This window comes from Embiotoca jacksoni, unplaced genomic scaffold, assembly GCF_022577435.1.
Source record: "Embiotoca jacksoni isolate LCO1_2020_lvr unplaced genomic scaffold, fEmbJac1.0.p SCAF_41, whole genome shotgun sequence".
NCBI classification, from domain to species: Eukaryota; Metazoa; Chordata; class Actinopteri; family Embiotocidae; genus Embiotoca; species Embiotoca jacksoni.
In genome coordinates, this window is record NW_027185394.1 from 1,682,213 (window position 1) to 1,704,343 (window position 22,131).

The 22,131-nt window shown below is 39.4% G+C and overlaps 1 protein-coding gene across 1 annotated transcript; it reads right to left on the bottom strand.

Moving 5' to 3' along the window:
• Positions 1–20: 20 nt before the first annotated feature.
• Positions 21–19,818, bottom strand: LOC138209832 (immunoglobulin kappa light chain-like). The gene is made up of 5 exons (XM_069168631.1): positions 19,724–19,818; positions 13,454–13,576; positions 4,170–4,292; positions 1,348–1,469; positions 21–494 (listed from the first exon to the last, which is right to left on the bottom strand). The coding sequence occupies exons 1-5, from the start codon at positions 19,816–19,818 to the stop codon at positions 154–156; spliced, it is 804 nt and encodes a 267-aa protein (XP_069024732.1). The 3' UTR covers positions 21–153.
• Positions 19,819–22,131: the final 2,313 nt, after the last annotated feature.

Consider the following 22,131-nt stretch of genomic DNA (forward strand, 5'->3'; position numbering starts at 1 on the left):
GATCTTTATTTCACTGAAAACATGAGTTTCATGATGAAGAGGAAAATGAAACTATTTGAATCTTTATTTAGTCACATCAAAGAAGGAAAGACAGAGTTCCAGATTGAGAGCAGTATCAGAGTGAAACCAGTATGAGAGTCTCAGTGAGGCAGGTCAGGACTGGGAGCACTGGTCTCTCCTCAGTGTCTCTGAGATGGGAGTCTGGGAGCCCCGGGTGGCCTCACAGGTCACAGAGCCCACCTTCCCCCACTGGTCTGCAGGGAGCCTCAGGGTGCTGCTCCAGCTGTAGCGGCCGTCCTTCTCCAGCACAGCGAGGCTCCTGCTCTCCTCCCAGCTGATGCTGCTGCTGCTGCTGCTGCCGTCCACCTTCCAGGCCAGACTCCAGTCTGAGGGGAAGCCCTTGTTGGCCAGGCACATGAGGGTGGCCTTCTCATTCTTCTGCAGCTCCTCCACGGAGGGGGGCAGCACCGTCAGGGTGGGACGGGCTGGATCCACTGCAGAGAGAGAGAGGTCAATACAGTTTGTTGGAGGAAAACTAAACTTCCTCCTGTGAACTGCAGCTGAAGAGTATTTTTGAACTTCTGCTGCTTTTTCTCAGAGCTGATGAAACTGAAACATGTTTCACTTCCCTCGGCCAACTCTGTCACCATGGCAACGGAAAGGCATCACCGGTGAACCGTGGCAACAGGCAGGTTTCAGTGATGACTATAAAAAGTATAAACTTGCACACTTTTATTCGAAGGATTAATTATGAATTAAAAAACGAAAGATTCAGATTCATAGAATAAAAAATTAAAAAAATCCACACAGAATGAAGAATGTGAAGTTGTTTAAACTGAAATATTTCTTATTTAAAGCCAAAGTGAGGATCTGTAATTGTTCTCTGACTTCAAACTCAGGAATCATTATTGAAAAACTGGAATAAATATTATCAACTACTGAAATGCTTCTTTTTTAAATCATAAAACTATTAAAATAAATGCTTTGAATGTTCTTAAAATGGTTGAAACAGATTTGATTTGAACAGAAACAGTTAGAATATTAAAACTTAGAGAACTAGTGAAAATATTTTTCATACAGATACTGAATATTGATTTTCAAAGCAGAATGAGACGATAAAAATGATGAAAATTTACATTTCAATTTCAGTACAACAACATTACGGGTTGATTAAATAATTTGATTCTCTTTGACGGCACTGTGAACCCTTCAGCCATCATTGAAAGGACATAAAATGTCAAATATCAAACAAACTATTTTCAGTTCAGTTGAGTTCAGTTTTCATCAATAAAACAGAAACAAAATTAACATAAAATTTGGGTTATTTAAGGAGAAATATTTACTTACAGTTAACTGTCAGTCTGGTTCCTCCACCGAACGTGTTCCACAGTGATACAAACTCATTGAACCGCCGTACAAAAACCTCTGACTGTAGAGAGACACGGCTCTCTGACTCTGAAACAAACAAACTCACCAAAACAACTTACTACTTTTAGACATTTGTCAGCTGATAGGAAAACTGAAAACAACACAGTGTAACAAAATATGAGAATTTATCATTTTGTTTTTAACCCCAATTCAAAAAACGTTGGGTCGCTTTGGGAAATGTAAATAAAGAAAGAACAGGATGATTTGCAAATTCCATAAACACACTTTTAATTGAAAATGGACCAAAGGCAACATATCAACATTCAAAGTTAGAAATATGTTCTCATTTTGAATTTGACAGGGTCATATTGTCGACTGTGTCGCATCAGCTCTTCTTTTAACAGCACTGTGAACATTTGGGAACTGAGGAGATCAGTTGCTGGAGTTTTGAAAGTGAAATGTTATCCACTTTGATCTGATATAGAATTTGAGCTGATCAACACTTTGGGATCTCCTTTGTCATATTTTTCTTTCACTATGCACCAATTGTTTTTCAGTGGGTTACAGGTCTGGGCTGCAGGAAGGCCGGTTTATCACCCGGAGTCTTCTACTAGAGAGCCATGTAGTTGTAATATGTGCAGAATTTGGTTTACCATTGTCTTGTTGAAATAAGCAAGAATTCTCCTGAAAACATGACGTTGTTTGGATGTCAGCATATGTTGCTCCAAATCTAGTATTTATCCTTCAGCATTCATGGTGCCTTCCCAGACTAGTGCGTCCCTGCACCATCACAGTTGTGGCTTTTGAATTGTGTCCTGATAACCAGCTGGGTGGTCCCTCTCCTTTCCAGCCTGGAGGACACAGTGCCCATGATTTCCAAAAATAATTACTAATTTTGATTTGTCTGACCAAAGGACAGTTTTCCACTTCACCTCAGAGAAGGCGGGGGCGATTCTGGATCATGTTTTTATCTTGTTTCATCTTTGGAGAGTTTTAACCTGAATTTGATGATGCAGAGATGAACTGGTTTTCAGAAGTGTTCCTGAGCCCATGCAGTGATTTCCAGTACAGAATTGTGTCTGGTTTAAATGCAGTACTGCCTGAGGGCCCGAAGATCACCAACATCCAATATTAGTTTTCAGCATTGTCCCTTGTGTTCAGATTTTTGTCTGGATTAATTGAATCTTTTAATAATATTATGAACCGTAGATGATGAGATCATACATTCTTGGTAATTTTCATCGAGGAACAACTGATTGATAAATTGATTAACATCACAAGACTGATAAAAGTCCCTGTTGGAGTCGGTCGGATCATTTCCATAGAGAGCCACTTTGCATCAGCAGCACCATGCTCCAGTGCTCTGGGACACTTTATAGTCCTGAGAGTTTGAACACTGGATGACTGACAGCTGTCCTTCATGACAACAGAAGCCACAGAAATCCTCCTCATCAGAAACATGACTTTGACCTGCGTCCTCATCTGGACTCTCCTCTGCTGCTGCTTCACAGGTAAAGTCCAGAGAATCCAACTCCTCTCCTCTATGAACATCCGTCCCTCTGAAATGAAGCCCACAAAACCGTGACGCTGCTTTATGTTGTTGTCTCTGTATCCTCAGAGTCCAGAGGCCAGGTCACAGTGACTCAGTCTGGAGCAGTGAGCTCTGCTCTGGGAGGCTCCGCCACCATCACATGTACAACCAGTCAGGACGTTTATGTTTACAACAACTACCATTATTTAGCCTGGTACCAACAGAAAGATGGAGGAGTTCCTAAACTTCTCATTTATGATGCTATCAGAAGATATTCAGGGATTTCAGATCGTTTTACAGGCAGTGGATCAAACTCTGACTTCACTCTGACCATCAGAGGAGTCCAGGCTGAAGATGCAGCAGTTTACTACTGTCAGAGTTTTCATCAGATCAACAGTCAGAATGTGTTCACACAGTGAAAAAGCGTCGTACAAAAACCTCCCTCAGTCAGACTGAACAGAAACTGAACTGATACAGTTCACTGAGTACACACACACACACACACACACACACACACACACACACACACACACACACTTCGTAACAGGTATCTAACATGTCCATGTCCTTTTTCTTTGACTGAAAAACATCAAAAAAGTTCAGTGCCAAAGAATGATCTTGAAATAAATCAAATTGCTTTAACTAAAACAAATAGTTCAGTTCAAAACTTCATTTTTAATTTTCCAACATTAACTTTTTGAACTCTAACTGATGATGACTTCCATGTTTTCTGTATCTGCTCACATGTCCAAAACTTTCAATTATCTGAACTCCTCGGCCTTCAGCATCCCCTCATGACCCGTCACTGACTTTCTGAAATCTGCACATTACAATGATCCAGACATGTAAAGATATTCTAATAAATTCAACCATTAAAATATCATAGTACCAAAATTGAAAGACTGAACAAAACTGTCCACAAGTCCAGACTTCCGTACTTCTGTACAGTAAGCGGATGAACAGCCGCCCATTCACATCGGTGGACCAACATATGTCTGAAATGTTCTTCAAAAGTACATACAAACATCACATTTAATGCTGATTTTACATATTTCAATCATTTTAAATCCATTTTTTCAGGTCAATTAAAAATGTTGATCTCATCAAAACTGATGAAAATAAATTAAATTCATAATTCTAGTCCGGAGCTCAGGATGCAGGACACAAATGATCACAGTCAGGGAGGACGGTGCAGTGAAGGAGGTTTACAAGGAAAAGGTTCAGATGGAGGTGAAGCAGCAGGCTGGATGAAGAACTTTAAAGTCAGCACAGCTTGACGAGCTGGAGGGAGCAGGTGGAAGTGATCGGTTTAAGGAACTGAGGGGGTTGATTGGAGGATGAGGAGCAGGTGAGCAGGAGGGTGTTGGAGACTGGAGGTAAGGACTGAGGCCATCTGGTGGTCAGAGGGTGAACAGCAGGGACCGGAAAGATCTGTAGAAATGTTGAGGACGTGACTGTTCTCAGGGAGATCAGTTAATATTAAACTTTGATGATGAACAATTGTCCCTTGTAATTATTGATATTATGCTAAACACAGAATCTACCTCAGCTTTTACATCATATTTAATGGTGCCCCGAGTGAGGCTTCAACCTAGATTTTTCTGAATAGGAGGCTGATGTTAGCTTCTTTTTGTTCCCTGTTACCGGGGTGGTGCCCTGTGATTTTTTTTTACATATTTCAACGTTTTTTGAATGTTAATAGTTATATCTGATAATTATTTAAATTACGCTGTTGACAAAATCTGCTGAAACCATGAATGAACTAGTTTCTTGTTAAAGAATGGTCTTTGATGAAAATCAAATTACTGTGATTAATACAGATGACCCAGTTCAAAGCTCCATAATACATTTAAAAATATATATTTTCCAATATAAACTTTATGGACTGTAACTTACTAAAGTTACAAAGCTGAATGACTAAAGTCAGGACGGTTCGATAAGCTGGAAGGGAACAGGAGGAAGTGATCGGTTGGAGCAGTGAATGTTCATTGGAGAAAGAGGAACAGGTGATTGGAGGTGTTGGAGACTGGAGGGAAAGTCTGACAACATCTGGTGGTCAGGTGGTGAACAGCAGGGACCGGAAAGATGCTTAGAAATGCAGAGAAGGTCTCTGATGTACCGACCTCAAACCAGCTCACTGCACTCTGCTCTGTAAATATGAGCTGCTAACAGTCTGAAAGGAACATGAAGACAGCAAGAAGTCTGTTTTCTCTCATGTGAATCTGCGTCTGAAGCTTCAGGTGTTTTTCTGCTTTCAACACAGTCATGAGGATTGTTTGCTGAGATAATAAAACACATCAGCAGTGGCTGTCCACAAATTCATGTGTTCAATGTGGTCAACTTTAACAGATGATCAAAATGATTTTATGGTGACCTTGAAGCCGAAAGGTTTTTCTTCACATAAAAAGAAAATTAACAACAAGTCCATGTTGGAGTCGGTCGGATCATTTCCATAGAGAGCCACTTTGCATCAGCAGCACCATGCTCCAGTGCTCTGGGACACTTTATAGTCCTGAGAGTTTGAACACTGGATGACTGACAGCTGTCCTTCATGACAACAGAAGCCACAGAAATCCTCCTCATCAGAAACATGACTTTGACCTGCGTCCTCATCTGGACTCTCCTCTGCTGCTGCTTCACAGGTAAAGTCCAGAGAATCCAACTCCTCTCCTCTATGAACATCCGTCCCTCTGAAATGAAGCCCACAAAACCGTGACGCTGCTTTATGTTGTTGTCTCTGTATCCTCAGAGTCCAGAGGCCAGGTCACAGTGACTCAGTCTGGAGCAGTGAGCTCTGCTCTGGGAGGCTCTGCCACCATCACATGTACAACCAGTCAGAAGGTTCATGGTGGGAATTATTTAGCCTGGTACCAACAGAAAGATGGAGGAGTTCCTAAACTTCTCATTTATTATACTAGCACCAGACAATCAGGGATTTCAGATCGTTTTACAGGCAGTGGATCAAACTCTGACTTCACTCTGACCATCAGAGGAGTCCAGACTGAAGATGCAGCAGTTTACTACTGTCAGAGTGCTCATTACATCAACAGTCAGTATGTGTTCACACAGTGAAAAAGCGTCGTACAAAAACCTCCCTCAGTCAGACTGAACAGAAACTGAACTGATACAGTTCACTGAGTACACACACACACACACACACACACACACACTACATATAACTTGATACATATAATCACTTCAAACATATTTTGTTTCAGAACTATAGATTAGAAGTTGAACCTTCAACACATTTATTTCAGAGATCAACTTTAAATGAAGAAATTCAAATTTCCAATTCATAGAATAAAAAATTCCACACGAGGAAAACTGAAGTTGTTTGAACAGAAATATTTCTTATTTAAAGTCAAAGTGAGGATTTGTGTTTGTTGTCTTCATATCGGCAGGAATGACTTCAAACTCAGGCGTCATTATTGATATAACAGGAAGGACTTTTATTCAACACTCAACTTCCTTTTTAAATCATAAAACCTTCAAAATAAATGTGTTGAATGTTCTCAAAAGGGTTGAAACAGATTTTAATTAAACAGAAAAAGATGGATTATGTAAATCTGGAGAATTCATTTAAATTGCAGCATCTGTATGTCAAATATTTTTACAAGAACAAAAAGACACGAGAAAAATGGAGAAAATATTCAGAATAAATTTCAGTGCAACCAGATTATTGATTGATTTTAACATGATGTTAGTCTGTTTGACGTGAAGCCTTCACGGATGTTGAAAGTATTTAATATTTCAAATATCACACAAACACAACCCACAACAACAGGTCACATTAACAGAGGCCTGTTACTGTGACCTCTATGAGTCAAACCTGTCCAACAATCCTGCTGTTTAATCAGCACCTTGATGTTCTACACCTGTCAGGTGGACGGATGATCTCAGAAAAGGTGAATCGATCACTGACAGGAATTTAACAAACTTCTGATCAAAATTTAATAGAAATAAACTTTTGTGTGTATTAAAGAAATCTGAGATTTTTTACTTGAACTACTGAAAAATGTGACCAAAACTAACACCTTGTTTTATCTATGTTTGAAGAGGGAATTTAGAAAATATACATTTTTAATTATGGTCTTGTTAATTTCCCTCAAAACAGATTCATTATTAAGACGCGAGAAACTGTAAGAACAACATACAACAAGTTTTACCAACATTAAAATGAGTAAATACATGAACAATCTACCTTCCTTTAAACTGACTGATTCATTGATCAACTCACTGAAACTATTTAAATGAAACAGGAAGCTTTCTGAAATAAGATTTACCCTGAAGAGGAAAACTGAATATAAAATCTGACAAAATGTGTTGACATTTTTTTCCAATCAATCCTCTGATTAACTGATTGATAAATTTATAAACATCACAAGACTGATAAAAGTCCTTGTTGGAGTCGGTCGGATCATTTCCATAGAGAGCCACTTTGCATCAGCAGCACCATGCTCCAGTGCTCTGGGACACTTTATAGTCCTGAGAGTTTGAACACTGGATGACTGACAGCTGTCCTTCATGACAACAGAAGCCACAGAAATCCTCCTCATCAGAAACATGACTTTGACCTGCGTCCTCATCTGGACTCTCCTCTGCTGCTGCTTCACAGGTAAAGTCCAGAGAATCCAACTCCTCTCCTCTATGAACATCCGTCCCTCTGAAATGAAGCCCACAAAACCGTGACGCTGCTTTATGTTGTTGTCTCTGTATCCTCAGAGTCCAGAGGCCAGGTCACAGTGACTCAGTCTGGAGCAGTGAGCTCTGCTCTGGGAGGCTCCGCAACCATCACATGTACAACCAGTCAGAACGTTCATGGTTCTAGCTATTTATCCTGGTACCAACAGAAAGATGGAGGAGTTCCTAAACTTCTCATTTATTATGCTAGCACCAGACAATCAGGGATTTCAGATCGTTTTACAGGCAGTGGATCAAACTCTGACTTCACTCTGACCATCAGAGGAGTCCAGGCTGAAGATGCAGCAGTTTACTACTGTCAGAGTTTTCATGTCATCAACAGTCAGTATGTGTTCACACAGTGAAAAAGCGTCGTACAAAAACCTCCCTCTGTCAGACTGAACTGAAACTGAACTGATACAGTTCACTGAGTACACACACACACACACACACACACACACACACACTGACATGGTTCTGTAAAATCACTGTATGCTGATGATATTCTTCTATCAACCAATCAGCACGTTTCCTTTCTTTTTCCTCCTCTCTGATTAATCCAGATCCAAACTCAACCAGGAAATGAAAACCTACTTTAACAGAGCGCTGGTCCTCGTTACAGTAAAGATTGTTCTGCTCACACTGAACATCCACAAACAGAGGATCACTCTGCACCGACCCCGGGCCTTCAAAAGCACACACATAATTCCCAGCATCCTCTGCGCTGGCTCGGTGTTGTGGCCAGTCTTCTTTTTGCATTTCTAAACCAAACACTCCCGGCAGTTTACAGGAAGTTTCACATTTTAGAGTCCCACTCTGTCCTTCTTTCACACTTTCACACAGCCAATCAGGTTGTTTAAGAATTCATAGAGGCGGTGTCAGGTTTCAGAGGCAGGTATACCTGAGTATCGTCAGCATAGAAGTGTGACGCAATCTTGGTTGTTTTAAACAGAGATCCAAGAGGTTGCATTTATAAACATATAAAACCGAATTGCACCCAGTAGGTTCTCTTTTATAGGACTTGTGTTCAAATCTGAGGATTTCATGTTCATGCAGAAATATAGAAAATTCCTTCAAACTTTCTAGCACCACTGTATGTGCTGTGATGAGAGGCTATTTTACTTTTCTCATGTTTTACATCTTTTGTGAGATTTCAGATTCATTTAACAATCATTGTGAACTTTTCAATTCTGCCCACATAATTCTTGGTGTTATTACAGAGTTAAATGAGCTCTTAGATTTTTAATATAATCACTAAAAAATATGCTTGACCATTACTTTATTATTTGGAGAGTTTAAGTGGAATAAAACATCTGATGAAAGAAATCTTTACTTGGAAACATTTTTGATTTGAAGACAAAGATCTTTATTTCACTGAAAACATGAACAACTGTCATGATGAAGAGGAAAATGAAACTATTTGAATCTTTGTTTAGTCACATCAAAGAAGGAAAGACAGAGTTCCAGATTGAGAGCAGTATCAGAGTGAAACCAGTATGAGAGTCTCAGTGAGGCAGGTCAGGACTGGGAGCACTGGTCTCTCCTCAGTGTCTCTGAGATGGGAGTCTGGGAGCCCCGGGTGGCCTCACAGGTCACAGAGCCCACCTTCCCCCACTGGTCTGCAGGGAGCCTCAGGGTGCTGCTCCAGCTGTAGCGGCCGTCCTTCTCCAGCACAGCGAGGCTCCTGCTCTCCTCCCAGCTGATGCTGATGCTGCTGCTGCTGCTGCTGCCGTCCACCTTCCAGGCCAGACTCCAGTCTGAGGGGAAGCCCTTGTTGGCCAGGCACATGAGGGTGGCCTTCTCATTCTTCTGCAGCTCCTCCACGGAGGGGGGCAGCACCGTCAGGGTGGGACTGGCATCACCTAGGAGACAACTCTCAGGTTAGAGGACAGGAAACGCACATGGACACCTTCTCTCGGAGACAGTTCATTTTGTCCTTGAAGGAGTTTCAGTCAGATGTTTTTTCTGCTCCACCAGTCACTCACTCACACATTGTTTCACTTCCCTTTAAGAAGCATCTCATGCAAATCAGCACAGAGAGAATCATCATACAGTTTACACTGAAATATGTCAAACTACTCTGAAAATAAAAGAAGAAGATGTGGAACAATTTACAATCAAAGTTTTTCTGACCATCATCATTAAAAGTCTGAACGACACGTTACTTTAAAGGATTTAGAGGAAACAACAACAGGAAAGAAACTCACCAACATAAAATGTTCTACATGTGGATTTTGATCGTTATTTATCTGTTTAAGTAATTTCAAACTAAATTTGAAACCATATTTGACACGATAATAATATAGATGATTTTGCTAACTTACAAACACGCATCTTTATCTTCAATCTGTCCAGTTTTACTGATAGAATTTGTATTCAACCTAACAACAGTTATTGTGCTGGAAAATCACAAACTAATCAGAAGAGGAATAAAGTTTTATCTTTTCTACACATCAAGTTCTTTAAACTTCAGTCTGACAGTGAAAATGTCAAAAGTTTAACTGAGTTATCGGCTCCATGATATAAGAAGACAAATACAAATATAAATTCAAACATTGCTGCAACCAAAAAGTTTCATTTTCCATCTAACACTAAACAAACAATACTAAAATTAGTTTACTATTTCCTTTTTAGTGTTGAAAAGAGAATAAACTTACTTCCAACATCCAGTCTGGTTCCTCCACCAAAAGTCCACCACAGTGATACAAACTCATTGAACCGCCGTACAAAAACCTCTGACTGTAGAGAGACACGGCTCTCTGACTCTGAAACACTGAACTAAACCTACAAGCCTCCACATGCAGCTTTAACATGAAAACCAGAAATAAATAGTCATCATCTGATCAGTTTTAATTTTCTGTATTGTTTCAAATTAGTTTTTAAACTTCCATTTCAAAATCAGACGTTGTCAGAAAACCATACATGCAAAAAAATGAATTAAATTGAAAGATTTTTCATCTGACGTTCGGAGCAATTAAACAAGAAAAATTAATTCAGTTACACACTCGTTCCTAAAACAAAACAGCGTTAAGTTGTACTTACTTCCAATATCCAGTCTGGTTCCTCCACCGAACGTGTTCCACAGTGATACAAACTCATTGAACCGCCGTACAAAAACCTCTGACTGTAGAGAGACACGGCTCTCTGACTCTGAAACAAACAAACTCACCAAAACAACTTACTACTATTATAAATTTGTCAGCTGATAGGAAAAACGAAAATAACAGTGTAACAAAATATGAGAATTTATCATTTTGTTTTTAACCGCAATTCAAAAAACGTTGGGACGCTTTGGGAAATGTAAATAAATAAAGAACAGGATGATTTGCAAATTCCATAAACACACTTTTAATTGAAAATGGACCAAATACAACATATCAACATTCAAAGTGAGAAATATGTTCTCATTTTGAATTTGACAGGGTCATATTGTCGACTGTGTTGCATCAGCTCTTCTTTTAACAACACTGTAAACATTTGGGAACTGAGGAGATCAGTTGCTGGAGTTTTGAAAGTGAAATGTTATCCACTTTGATCTGATTTCGAATTTGAGCTGATCAACACTTTGGGATCTCCTTTGTCATATTTTTCTTTCACTATGCACCAATTGTTTTTCAGTGGGTTACAGGTCTGGGCTGCAGGAAGGCCGGTTTATCACCCGGAGTCTTCTACTAGAGAGCCATGTAGTTGTAATATGTGCAGAATTTGGTTTACCATTGTCTTGTTGAAATAAGCAAGAATTCTCCTGAAAACATGACGTTGTTTGGATGTCAGCATATGTTGCTCCAAATCTAGTATTTATCCTTCAGCATTCATGGTGCCTTCCTAGACTAGTGCGTCCCTGCATCATCACAGTTGTAACTTTTGAATTTTCTGCTGTTAACCATTTGGGTGGTCCCTCTCCTTTCTAGCCTGGAGGACACAGTGCCCATGATTTCCAAAAATAATTACTAATTTTGATTTGTCTGACCACAGGACAGTTTTCCAATTTACCTCAGAGAAGGCGGCTGCGAGTCTGGATCATGTTTTTATCTTGTTTCATCTTTGGAGAGTTTTAACCTGAATTTGATGATGCAGAGATGAACTGTGTTCAGAAACAATGGTTTTCAGAAGTGTTCCTGAGCCCGTGCAGTGATTTCCACTGCAGAATTGTGTCTGGTTTAAATGCAGTGCTGCCTGAGGGCCCAAAGATCACCACCATCCAATATTAGTTTTCAGCGTTGACAATTGTTTTCAGATTTTTGTCTGGATACATTGAATCTTTTAATAATATTATGAACTGTAGATGACGAGTTCATAAATTCTTGGTAATTTTCCATCGAGGAACAACTGATTGATAAATTTATAAACATCACAAGACTGATAAAAGTCCCTGTTGGAGTCGGTCGGATCATTTCCATAGAGAGCCACTTTGCATCAGCAGCACCATGCTCCAGTGCTCTGGGACACTTTATAGTCCTGAGAGTTTGAACACTGGATGACTGACAGCTGTCCTTCATGACAACAGAAGCCACAGAAATCCTCCTCATCAGAAACATGACTTTGACCTGCGTCCTCATCTGGACTCTCCTCTGCTGCTGCTTCACAGGTAAAGTCCAGAGAATCCAACTCCTCTCCTCTATGAACATCCGTCCCTCTGAAATGAAGCCCACAAAACCGTGACGCTGCTTTATGTTGTTGTCTCTGTATCCTCAGAGTCCAGAGGCCAGGTCACAGTGACTCAGTCTGGAGCAGTGAGCTCTGCTCTGGGAGGCTCCGCCACCATCACATGTACAACCAGTCAGAACGTTTATGTTTCCAGCAACAACCACTGTTTAGCCTGGTACCAACACAAAGATGGAGGAGTTCCTAAACTTCTCATTTATTATACTAGCACCAGATATTCAGGGATTTCAGATCGATTTACAGGCAGTGGATCAAACTCTGACTTCACTCTGACCATCAGAGGAGTCCAGGCTGAAGATGCAGCAGTTTACTACTGTCAGAGTTTTCATTACATCAACAGTCAGAATGTGTTCACACAGTGAAAAAGCGTCGTACAAAAACCTCCCTCAGTCAGACTGAACAGAAACTGAACTGATACAGTTCACTGAGTACACACACACACACACACACACACACACTCACACTCACACACTTCATAACATGTATTTAACAAGTCCATGTCCTTTTTCTTTGACTGAAAAATATCAAAAAAGTTCAGTGCCAAAGAATGATCTTGAAATAAATCAAATTGCTTTAACTAAAACAAATAGTTCAGTTCAAAACTTCATTTTTAATTTTCCAACATTAACTTTTTGAACTCTAACTGATGATGACTTCCATGTTTTCTGTATCTGCTCACATGTCCAAAACTTTCAATTATCTGAACTACTCGGCCTTCAGCATCCCCTCATGACCCGTCACTGACTGACTTTCTGAAATCTGCACATTACAATGATCCAGACATGTAAAGATATTTTAATAAATTCAACCATTAAAATATCATATTACCAAAATTGAAAGACTGAACAAAACTGTCCACAAGTCCAGACTTCCGTACTTCTGTACAGTAAGCGGATGAACAGCCGCCCATTCACATCGGTGGACCAACATATGTCTGAAATGTTCTTCAAAAGTACGTACGAACATCACATTTAATGCTGATTTTACATTTTCAATCATTTTAAATCCATTTTTTTAGGTCAATTAAAAATGTTGAACTCATCAAAAATGATGAAAATAAATTAAATTCATGATTCTAGTCCTGAGCTCAGGATGCAGGACACAAATGATCACAGTCAGGAGGACGGTAAGTGAAGGAGGTTTACAAGGAAAAGGTTCAGATGGAGGTGAAGCAGCAGGCTGGATGAAGAACTTTAAAGTCAGCACAGCTTGACGAGCTGGAGGGAGCAGGTGGAAGTGATCGGTTTAAGGAACTGAGGGGGTTGATTGGAGGATGAGGAGCAGGTGAGCAGGAGGGTGTTGGAGACTGGAGGGAAGGACTGAGGCCATCTGGTGGTCAGAGGGTGAACAGCAGGGACCAGAAAGATCTGTAGAAATGTTGAGGACGTGACTGTTCTCAGGGAGATCAGTTAATATTAAACTTTGATGATGAACAATTGTCCCTTGTAATTATTGATATTATGCTAAACACAGAATCTACCTCAGCTTTTACATCATATTTAATGGTGCCCCGAGTGAGGCTTCAACCTAGATTTTTCTGAATAGGAGGCTGATGTTAGCTTCTTTTTGTTCCCTGTTACCGGGGTGGTGCCCTGTGATTTTTTTTTTACATATTTCAACAGTTTTTTGAATGTTAATAGTTATATCTGATAATTATTTAAATTACGCTGTTGATAAAATCTGCTGAAACCATGAATGAACTAGTTTATTGTTAAAGAATGGTCTTTGATGAAAATCAAATTACTGTGATTAATACAGATGACCCAGTTCAAAGCTACATAATACATTTAAATATATATTTTCCAATATAAACTTTATGGACTGTAACTTACTAAAGTTACAAAGCTGAATGACTAAAGTCAGGACGGTTCGATAAGCTGGAAGGGAACAGGAGGAAGTGATCGGTTGGAGCAGTGATTGTTCATTGGAGAAAGAGGAACAGGTGATTGGAGGTGTTGGAGACTGGAGGGAAAGTCTGACGACATCTGGTGGTCAGGTGGTGAACAGCAGGGACCGGAAAGATGCTCAGAAATGCAGAGAAGGTCTCTGATGTACCGACCTCAAACCAGCTCACTGCACTCTGCTCTGTAAATATGAGCTGCTAACAGTCTGAAAGGAACATGAAGACAGCAAGAAGTCTGTTTTCTCTCATGTGAATCTGCGTCTGCAGCTTCAGGTGTTTTTCTGCTTTCAACACAGTCATGAGGATTGTTTGCTGAGATAATAAAACACATCAGCAGTGGCTGTCCACAAATTCATGTGTTCAATGTGGTCAACTTTAACAGATGATCAAAATGATTTTATGGTGACCTTGAAGCCGAAAGGTTTTTCTTCACGTAAAAAGAAAACTAACAACAAGTCACTGTTGGAGTCGGTCGGATCATTTCCATAGAGAGCCACTTTGCATCAGCAGCACCATGCTCCAGTGCTCTGGGACACTTTATAGTCCTGAGAGTTTGAACACTGGATGACTGACAGCTGTCCTTCATGACAACAGAAGCCACAGAAATCCTCCTCATCAGAAACATGACTTTGACCTGCGTCCTCATCTGGACTCTCCTCTGCTGCTGCTTCACAGGTAAAGTCCAGAGAATCCAACTCCTGTCCTCTATGAACATCCGTCCCTCTGAAATGAAGCCCACAAAACCGTGACGCTGCTTTATGTTGTTGTCTCTGTATCCTCAGAGTCCAGAGGCCAGGTCACAGTGACTCAGTCTGGAGCAGTGAGCTCTGCTCTGGGAGGCTCCGGCACCATCACTTGTACAACCAGTCAGAACGTATATAGTTCTAATCTTTTAGCCTGGTACCAACAGAAAGATGGAGGAGTTCCTAAACTTCTCATTCATTATGCTAGCACCAGATATTCAGGGATTTCAGATCGTTTTACAGGCAGTGGATCAAACTCTGACTTCACTCTGACCATCAGAGGAGTCCAGGCTGAAGATGCAGCAGTTTACTACTGTCAGAGTTTTCATGTCATCAACAGTCAGTGGTTGTTCACACAGTGAAAAAGCGTCGTACAAAAACCTCCCTCAGTCAGACTGAACAGAAACTGAACTGATACAGTTCACTGAGTACACACACACACACACACACACACACACACACACACACACACACACACACTACATATAACTTGATAAATATAATCACCTCAAACATATTTTGTTTCAGAACTATAGATAAGAAGTTGAACCTTCAACACATTTATTTCAGAGATCAACTTTAAATGAAGAAACTAAATTGTCCAATTCATAGAATAAAAAATTCCACACAAGAGGAAAACTGAAGTTGTTTGAACAGAAATATTTCTTATTTAAAGTCAAAGTGAGGATTTGTGTTTGTTGTCTTCATGTCAGCAGGAATGACTTCAAACTCAGGCGTCATTATTGATAGAACAGGAAGGACTTTTATTCAACACTCAACTTCCTTTTTAAATCATAAAACCTTCAAAATAAATGTGTTGAATGTTCTCAAAAGGGTTGAAACAGATTTTAATTAAACAGAAAAAGATGGATTATTTAAATCTAGAGAATTTATTTAAATTGCAGTATCTGTATGTCAAATATTTTTACAAGAACAAAAAGATACGAGAAAAATGGAGAAAATATTCAGAATAAATTTCAATGCAACCAGATTATTGATTGATTTTAAAATGATGTCAGTCTGTTTGACGTGAAGCCTTCATGGATGTTTAAAGTATTTAGTATTTCAAATATCACACAAACACAACCCACAACAACAGGTCACATTAACAGAGGCCTGTTACTGTGTCCTCTATGAGTCACACCTGTCCAACAATCCTACTGTCAGAGTGCTCATCATATCAACAGTCAGTGGTTGTTCACACAGTGAAAAAGCGTCGTACAAAAACCTCCCTCAGTCAGACTGAACAGAAACTGAACTGATACAGTTCAATGAGTACACACACACACACACACACACACACACACGCACACACGCACACACGCACACACACACACACACACACACGCACACACGCACACACACACACACACACACACACACACACACACTACATATAACTTGATAAATATAATCACCTCAAACATATTTTGTTTCAGAACTATAGATAAGAAGTTGAACCTTCAACACATTTATTTCAGAGATCAACTTTAAATGAAGAAATTAAAATTTCCAATTCATAGAATAAAAAATTCCACACGAGGAAAACTGAAGTTGTTTGAACAGAAATATTTCTTACTTAAAGTCAAAGTGAGGATTTGTGTTTGTTGTCTTCATGTCGGCAGGAATGACTTCAAACTCAGGCGTCATTATTGATAGAACAGGAAGGACTTTTATTCAACACTCAACTTCCTTTTTAAATCATAAAACCTTCAAAATAAATGTGTTGAATGTTCTCAAAAGGGTTGAAACAGATTTTAATTAAACAGAAAAAGATGGATTATGTAAATCTGGAGAATTTATTTAAATTGCATCATCTGTATGTCAAATATTTTTACAAGAACAAAAAGATACGAGAAAAATGGAGAAAATATTCAGAATAAATTTCAGTGCAACCAGATTATTGATTGATTTTAACATGATGTCAGTCTGTTTGACGTGAAGCCTTCACGGATGTTGAAAGTATTTAATATTTCAAATATCACACAAACACAACCCACAACAACAGGTCACATTAACAGAGGCCTGTTACTGTGTCCTCTATGAGTCACACCTGTCCAACAATCCTGCTGTTTAATCAGCACCTTGATGTTCTACACCTGTCAGGTGGACGGATGATCTCAGAAAAGGTGAATCGATCACTGACAGGAATTTAACAAACTTCTGATCAAAATTTAATAGAAATAAACTTTTGTGTGTATTAAAGAAATCTGAGATTTTTTACTTGAACCAATGAAAAATGTGACAAAAACTAACACCTTGTTTTATCTATGTTTGAAGAGGGAATTTAGAAAATATACATTTTTAATTATTGTCTTGTTAATTTCCCTCAAAACAGATTCATTATTAAGATGCGAGAAACTGTAAGAACAACATACAACAAGTTTTAACAACATTAAAATGAGTAAATACATTAACAATCTACCTTCCTTTAAACTGACTGATTCATTGATCAACTCACTGAAACTATTTAAATGAAACAGGAAGCTTTCTGAAATAAGATTTACCCTGAAGAGGAAAACTGAATATAAAATCTGACAAAATGTGTTGACATTTTTTTCCAATCAATCCTCTGATAAACTGATTGATCCATTTATAAACATCACAAGACTGATAAAAGTCCCTGTTGGAGTCGGTCGGATCATTTCCATAGAGAGCCACTTTGCATCAGCAGCACCATGCTCCAGTGCTCTGGGACACTTTATAGTCCTGAGAGTTTGAACACTGGATGACTGACAGCTGTCCTTCATGACAACAGAAGCCACAGAAATCCTCCTCATCAGAAACATGACTTTGACCTGCGTCCTCATCTGGACTCTCCTCTGCTGCTGCTTCACAGGTAAAGTCCAGAGAATCCAACTCCTCTCCTCTATGAACATCCGTCCCTCTGAAATGAAGCCCACAAAACCGTGACGCTGCTTTATGTTGTTGTCTCTGTATCCTCAGAGTCCAGAGGCCAGGTCACAGTGACTCAGTCTGGAGCAGTGAGCTCTGCTCTGGGAGGCTCCGCCACCATCACATGTACAACCAGTCAGGACGTTCGTTTTTCCAACAACTACCATCGTTTAGCCTGGTACCAACAGAAAGATGGAGGAGTTCCTAAACTTCTCATTTATTATACTAGCACCAGACAATCAGGGATTTCAGATCGTTTTACAGGCAGTGGATCAAACTCTGACTTCACTCTGACCATCAGAGGAGTCCAGGCTGAAGATGCAGCAGTTTACTACTGTCAGAGTTTTCATGTCATCAACAGTCAGTGGTTGTTCACACAGTGAAAAAGCGTCGTACAAAAACCTCCCTCAGTCAGACTGAACAGAAACTGAACTGATACAGTTCACTGAGTACACACACACACACACACACACACACACACACACACACACACACACACACACACATCAGAATTTATTATAACATTCATCTCAAGCACCCTATGATAATCCATTTACATGAATACACTTCTTTTGATCTATCTGGAGGACATGAACGTTTTGTTTCTACATTTTTCACGAACCCATTCGCGGCTTTGATGTGTTGATGCATCAGAATTTTAAGTCAGTCACACCATCAGAGGTTTGGAAAGTAGTTTCAAACTGTACCTGATTTTGCGAAACAGTTTTTACGAAGAATTAAAAGCATTTTTCAAAATAAATATCTGACTTAGAGTCCAACGTATCAACTGCAAAACATGACCAGAGTAGTGAGTGACCAAAGGAAGAAGTTAAAGAGTGATAAAACTGACCATACCGGCATATTGTTTTGTTTTTATTTTACTTTTTTTCCATCCACTTCACAGCACTGAGACTTATCTTGTTTAGGTCTTTCATGACATCCAGTTGGACACAGACAGTGCCAGAGTTTCAGTCTGAGTATTACTGGAATATCAGCGCTGCATTGGACGCAGTTGACATCATATTTAACTGGACTGATTAGTAAACTGGATGTGACCTCCTGGCACAGTATTAAACTGATTTGAATCTCACTGAGAGAACAGGGATGTCATTGTGTCTATTTTTAATTAGAATTCGAGCAGAGAAAAATGACATGAGGAGTTCCCCAAGACTCCTTTCTGGGGCTTCTGCTGTTCAGCATTTATTTGCTCTCACTAACTTATATTGTAGAAAAAGAACAATATATTCCCATAATTATGTAGATGATACACAAATTTATGTAAAAATATCACCAGGGGAGTATAATCCCATAAAAGCTCTGAGTAGCTGATTTGAAAAAATAAATGGTTGGATGTGCCAGAAGTTTCTTCAATTAAATAAAACAGAAGTAATTGTTTTGGAGAAAAAGAAGAATGATGAAAGATCACCACTTATCCTCAGTCTGTAAAGTTAAAAGCATAGACCGTATGTGAAAGTGGACTTACCTTCCAAGTCTAAAAATTAAGTCAGTGCGTAAGTACCTCAGTGTTCCTAGCTGCAGTTCTACCAAAAGCCACTAGAGGCTGGCCTCCAAACGGCTCTAGTTCCAAAGACTCCGACTGAAATTCTCTCATTAAATAAAAAGTCAAGAATCATTTTTCTCCCACATGAATTATGCGGTTTTGGAACATTTTCATGTTGTGATGTGTGAATCTGATAAGATTCCCCTATTAAAGTTTTGCGACTATTTTTGAATAGATTTGACTGTCAAGTTACTTCTCACTGTGAAGCAACTCAACCAGTACACAATGAAAAAAAAAGTCTCTTTTGGACTTTGTTTTTTTACCTTTGGTTTGTGGCTGTGTCTTACCCTTACAGGGACTCGCCTTGGGAGGTCTCACCCTCCGTCAATCTAGTGTGTTACCCTGGCGGGTCAACCGTGAACCTCATGTGTTACCTCGACGGGTAAACCGTGAACCATGTGTGTTGTGTTACCTCTGCGGGGCTCGAACCCGTGTCTTCATGGGGTCTTTTCCAGCTGGGAGTCAGCATCGTAGACCGAAGGACTATCTTCAGCGCCGGAGAATGAGTCGTAGCCAGAGAAAGTGTACCACGAAGTTCACTCAGAGCTTCCAGAGACTCAGTCGACAGTCTGGTTAAGTCAACAGGTAAAATATTCTGCTTTACCAAGGTTGATATTGATGGTTCAGATTCCATCTGTTGATGGTGATTCAACTTTTAGTGAAGTTGAAACATTTGAGGAAATTGAAAAAGTTTTGCATTCACAACACATTATAGGAATATATTTAATATCACACCAGACCAACTTGAAAACACGTATATCTACTATCCAAAGAATGTCTATGGTAATTTTGGTCCCATTTGAATGAATATTTGTGGACGGTGGAGTTATAGGTTGCAGTTTTAATTCTTAATTATAATATTTTTCTTTAAGTTAAGAGAAAATTAGTTTAGATAGGACTTTACACATGTATTCTGAATTGAAAAAAATAAAACGCGGTGTGCCGGAGTGCGAGGGCCCGTACATCACTGCTTGCAGTTTTAATTTCATCTGGTTTTGTAGAAAGATATAGCTGAGTGTCATCTGCATCACAATGGAAGTTGATGCAGTGCTTCCTGGTGACATCTCCTAATGGAAGCATGTACAAAGTAAAAAGTATTGGGCCTAACACTGAGCCTTGTGGAACTCCATAACTAAATATTGTTTGTCTGGAAGACTCATTGTTGACATGGACAAAATGGAATCTATCTGATAAGTAGGATTTGAACCAGTCTAATGCAGTTACTTTATTCCTAGTATATTCTTCTGGTGTTGGAAACTGGAGGGAAGGACTGAGGCCATCTGGTGGTCAGAGGGTGAACAGCAGAGACCGGAAAGATCCACAAAAATTTAGAAATCACAGGTGAAAGCAGAGAAACAGGCAGAAGGACACATCAGAAATTTTGAATTAGAATCATTTTCTGTTTAATTAGATTTATTTTCAGAAAGATGCAGTTAACATTAAACGTGTTGAATTTAATCTAATTACCTGATGATGTACATTTAATTCACAGCTTTGAGAAATCAGAATCTGAAGTTTTTTTTTGTAAACAATTGAAAAATTTACTCCAGTTTCTAAATAATAAACTTCATTCTAATTAATGTGGCTTTTTTAAGACATCTAAATGTGAACTATGTTTCAAACATATAAATATTGAAGGTATTCCCCAAATAAGTTTAAAGTGGTGGCTGAATTTTTTTTTTAACCCATTCACTTTTCTAATTTGCTGCATAAATACGACCAAAAACATCATCAGGTTTTCACAAGTCCTTAAAGTAAACAGTGACAACTCAAATAAACAAATTAGATTAGAGAAATTATATCAAGGTCAGATGTCAAGGTCAAATTAATCCTCTGATAAACTGATTGATCCATTTATAAACATCACGAGACTGATAAAAGTCCCTGTTGGGGACGGTCGGATCATTTCCATAGAGAGCCACTTTGCATCAGCAGCACCATGCTCCAGTGCTCTGGGACACTTTATAGTCCTGAGAGTTTGAACACTGGATGACTGACAGCTGTCCTTCATGACAACAGAAGCCACAGAAATCCTCCTCATCAGAAACATGACTTTGACCTGCGTCCTCATCTGGACTCTCCTCTGCTGCTGCTTCACAGGTAAAGTCCAGAGAATCCAACTCCTCTCCTCTATGAACATCCGTCCCTCTGAAATGAAGCCCACAAAACCGTGACGCTGCTTTATGTTGTTGTCTCTGTATCCTCAGAGTCCAGAGGCCAGGTCACAGTGACTCAGTCTGGAGCAGTGAGCTCTGCTCTGGGAGGCTCCGCCACCATCACATGTACAACCAGTCAGAAGGTTCATGGTGGGAATTATTTAGCCTGGTACCAACAGAAAGATGGAGGAGTTCCTAAACTTCTCATTTACTCTGCTAGCAGCAGACAATCAGGGATTTCAGATCGTTTTACAGGCAGTGGATCAAACTCTGACTTCACTCTGACCATCAGAGGAGTCCAGGCTGAAGATGCAGCAGTTTACTACTGTCAGAGTTTTCATGTCATCAACAGTCAGTATGTGTTCACACAGTGAAAAAGCGTCGTACAAAAACCTCCCTCAGTCAGACTGAACAGAAACTGAACTGATACAGTTCACTGAGTACACACACACACACACACACACACACACACACACACACACACACTACATATAACTTGATAAATATAATCACTTCAAACATATTTTGTTTCAGAACTATAGATAAGAAGTTGAACCTTTAACACATTTATTTCAGAGATCAACTTTAAATGAATAAATTTAAATGTCCAATTCATAGAATAAAAA

Excerpts from the sequence above, each read along its gene's own strand:
- LOC138209832 (XM_069168631.1), bottom strand. The coding sequence starts at position 19,818 with ATGCTGACTCCCAGCTGGAAAAGACCCCATGAAGACACGGGTTCGAGC. Across the intron at positions 13,577-19,723 it reads TTCACGGTTTACCCGTCGAG|ATGGCCTCAGTCCTTCCCTC; the intron begins GTAACACATGAG and ends TCTGACCACCAG. Across the intron at positions 4,293-13,453 it reads TCCCTCCAGCTCGTCAAGCT|ATGGCCTCAGTCCTTACCTC; the intron begins GTGCTGACTTTA and ends TCTGACCACCAG.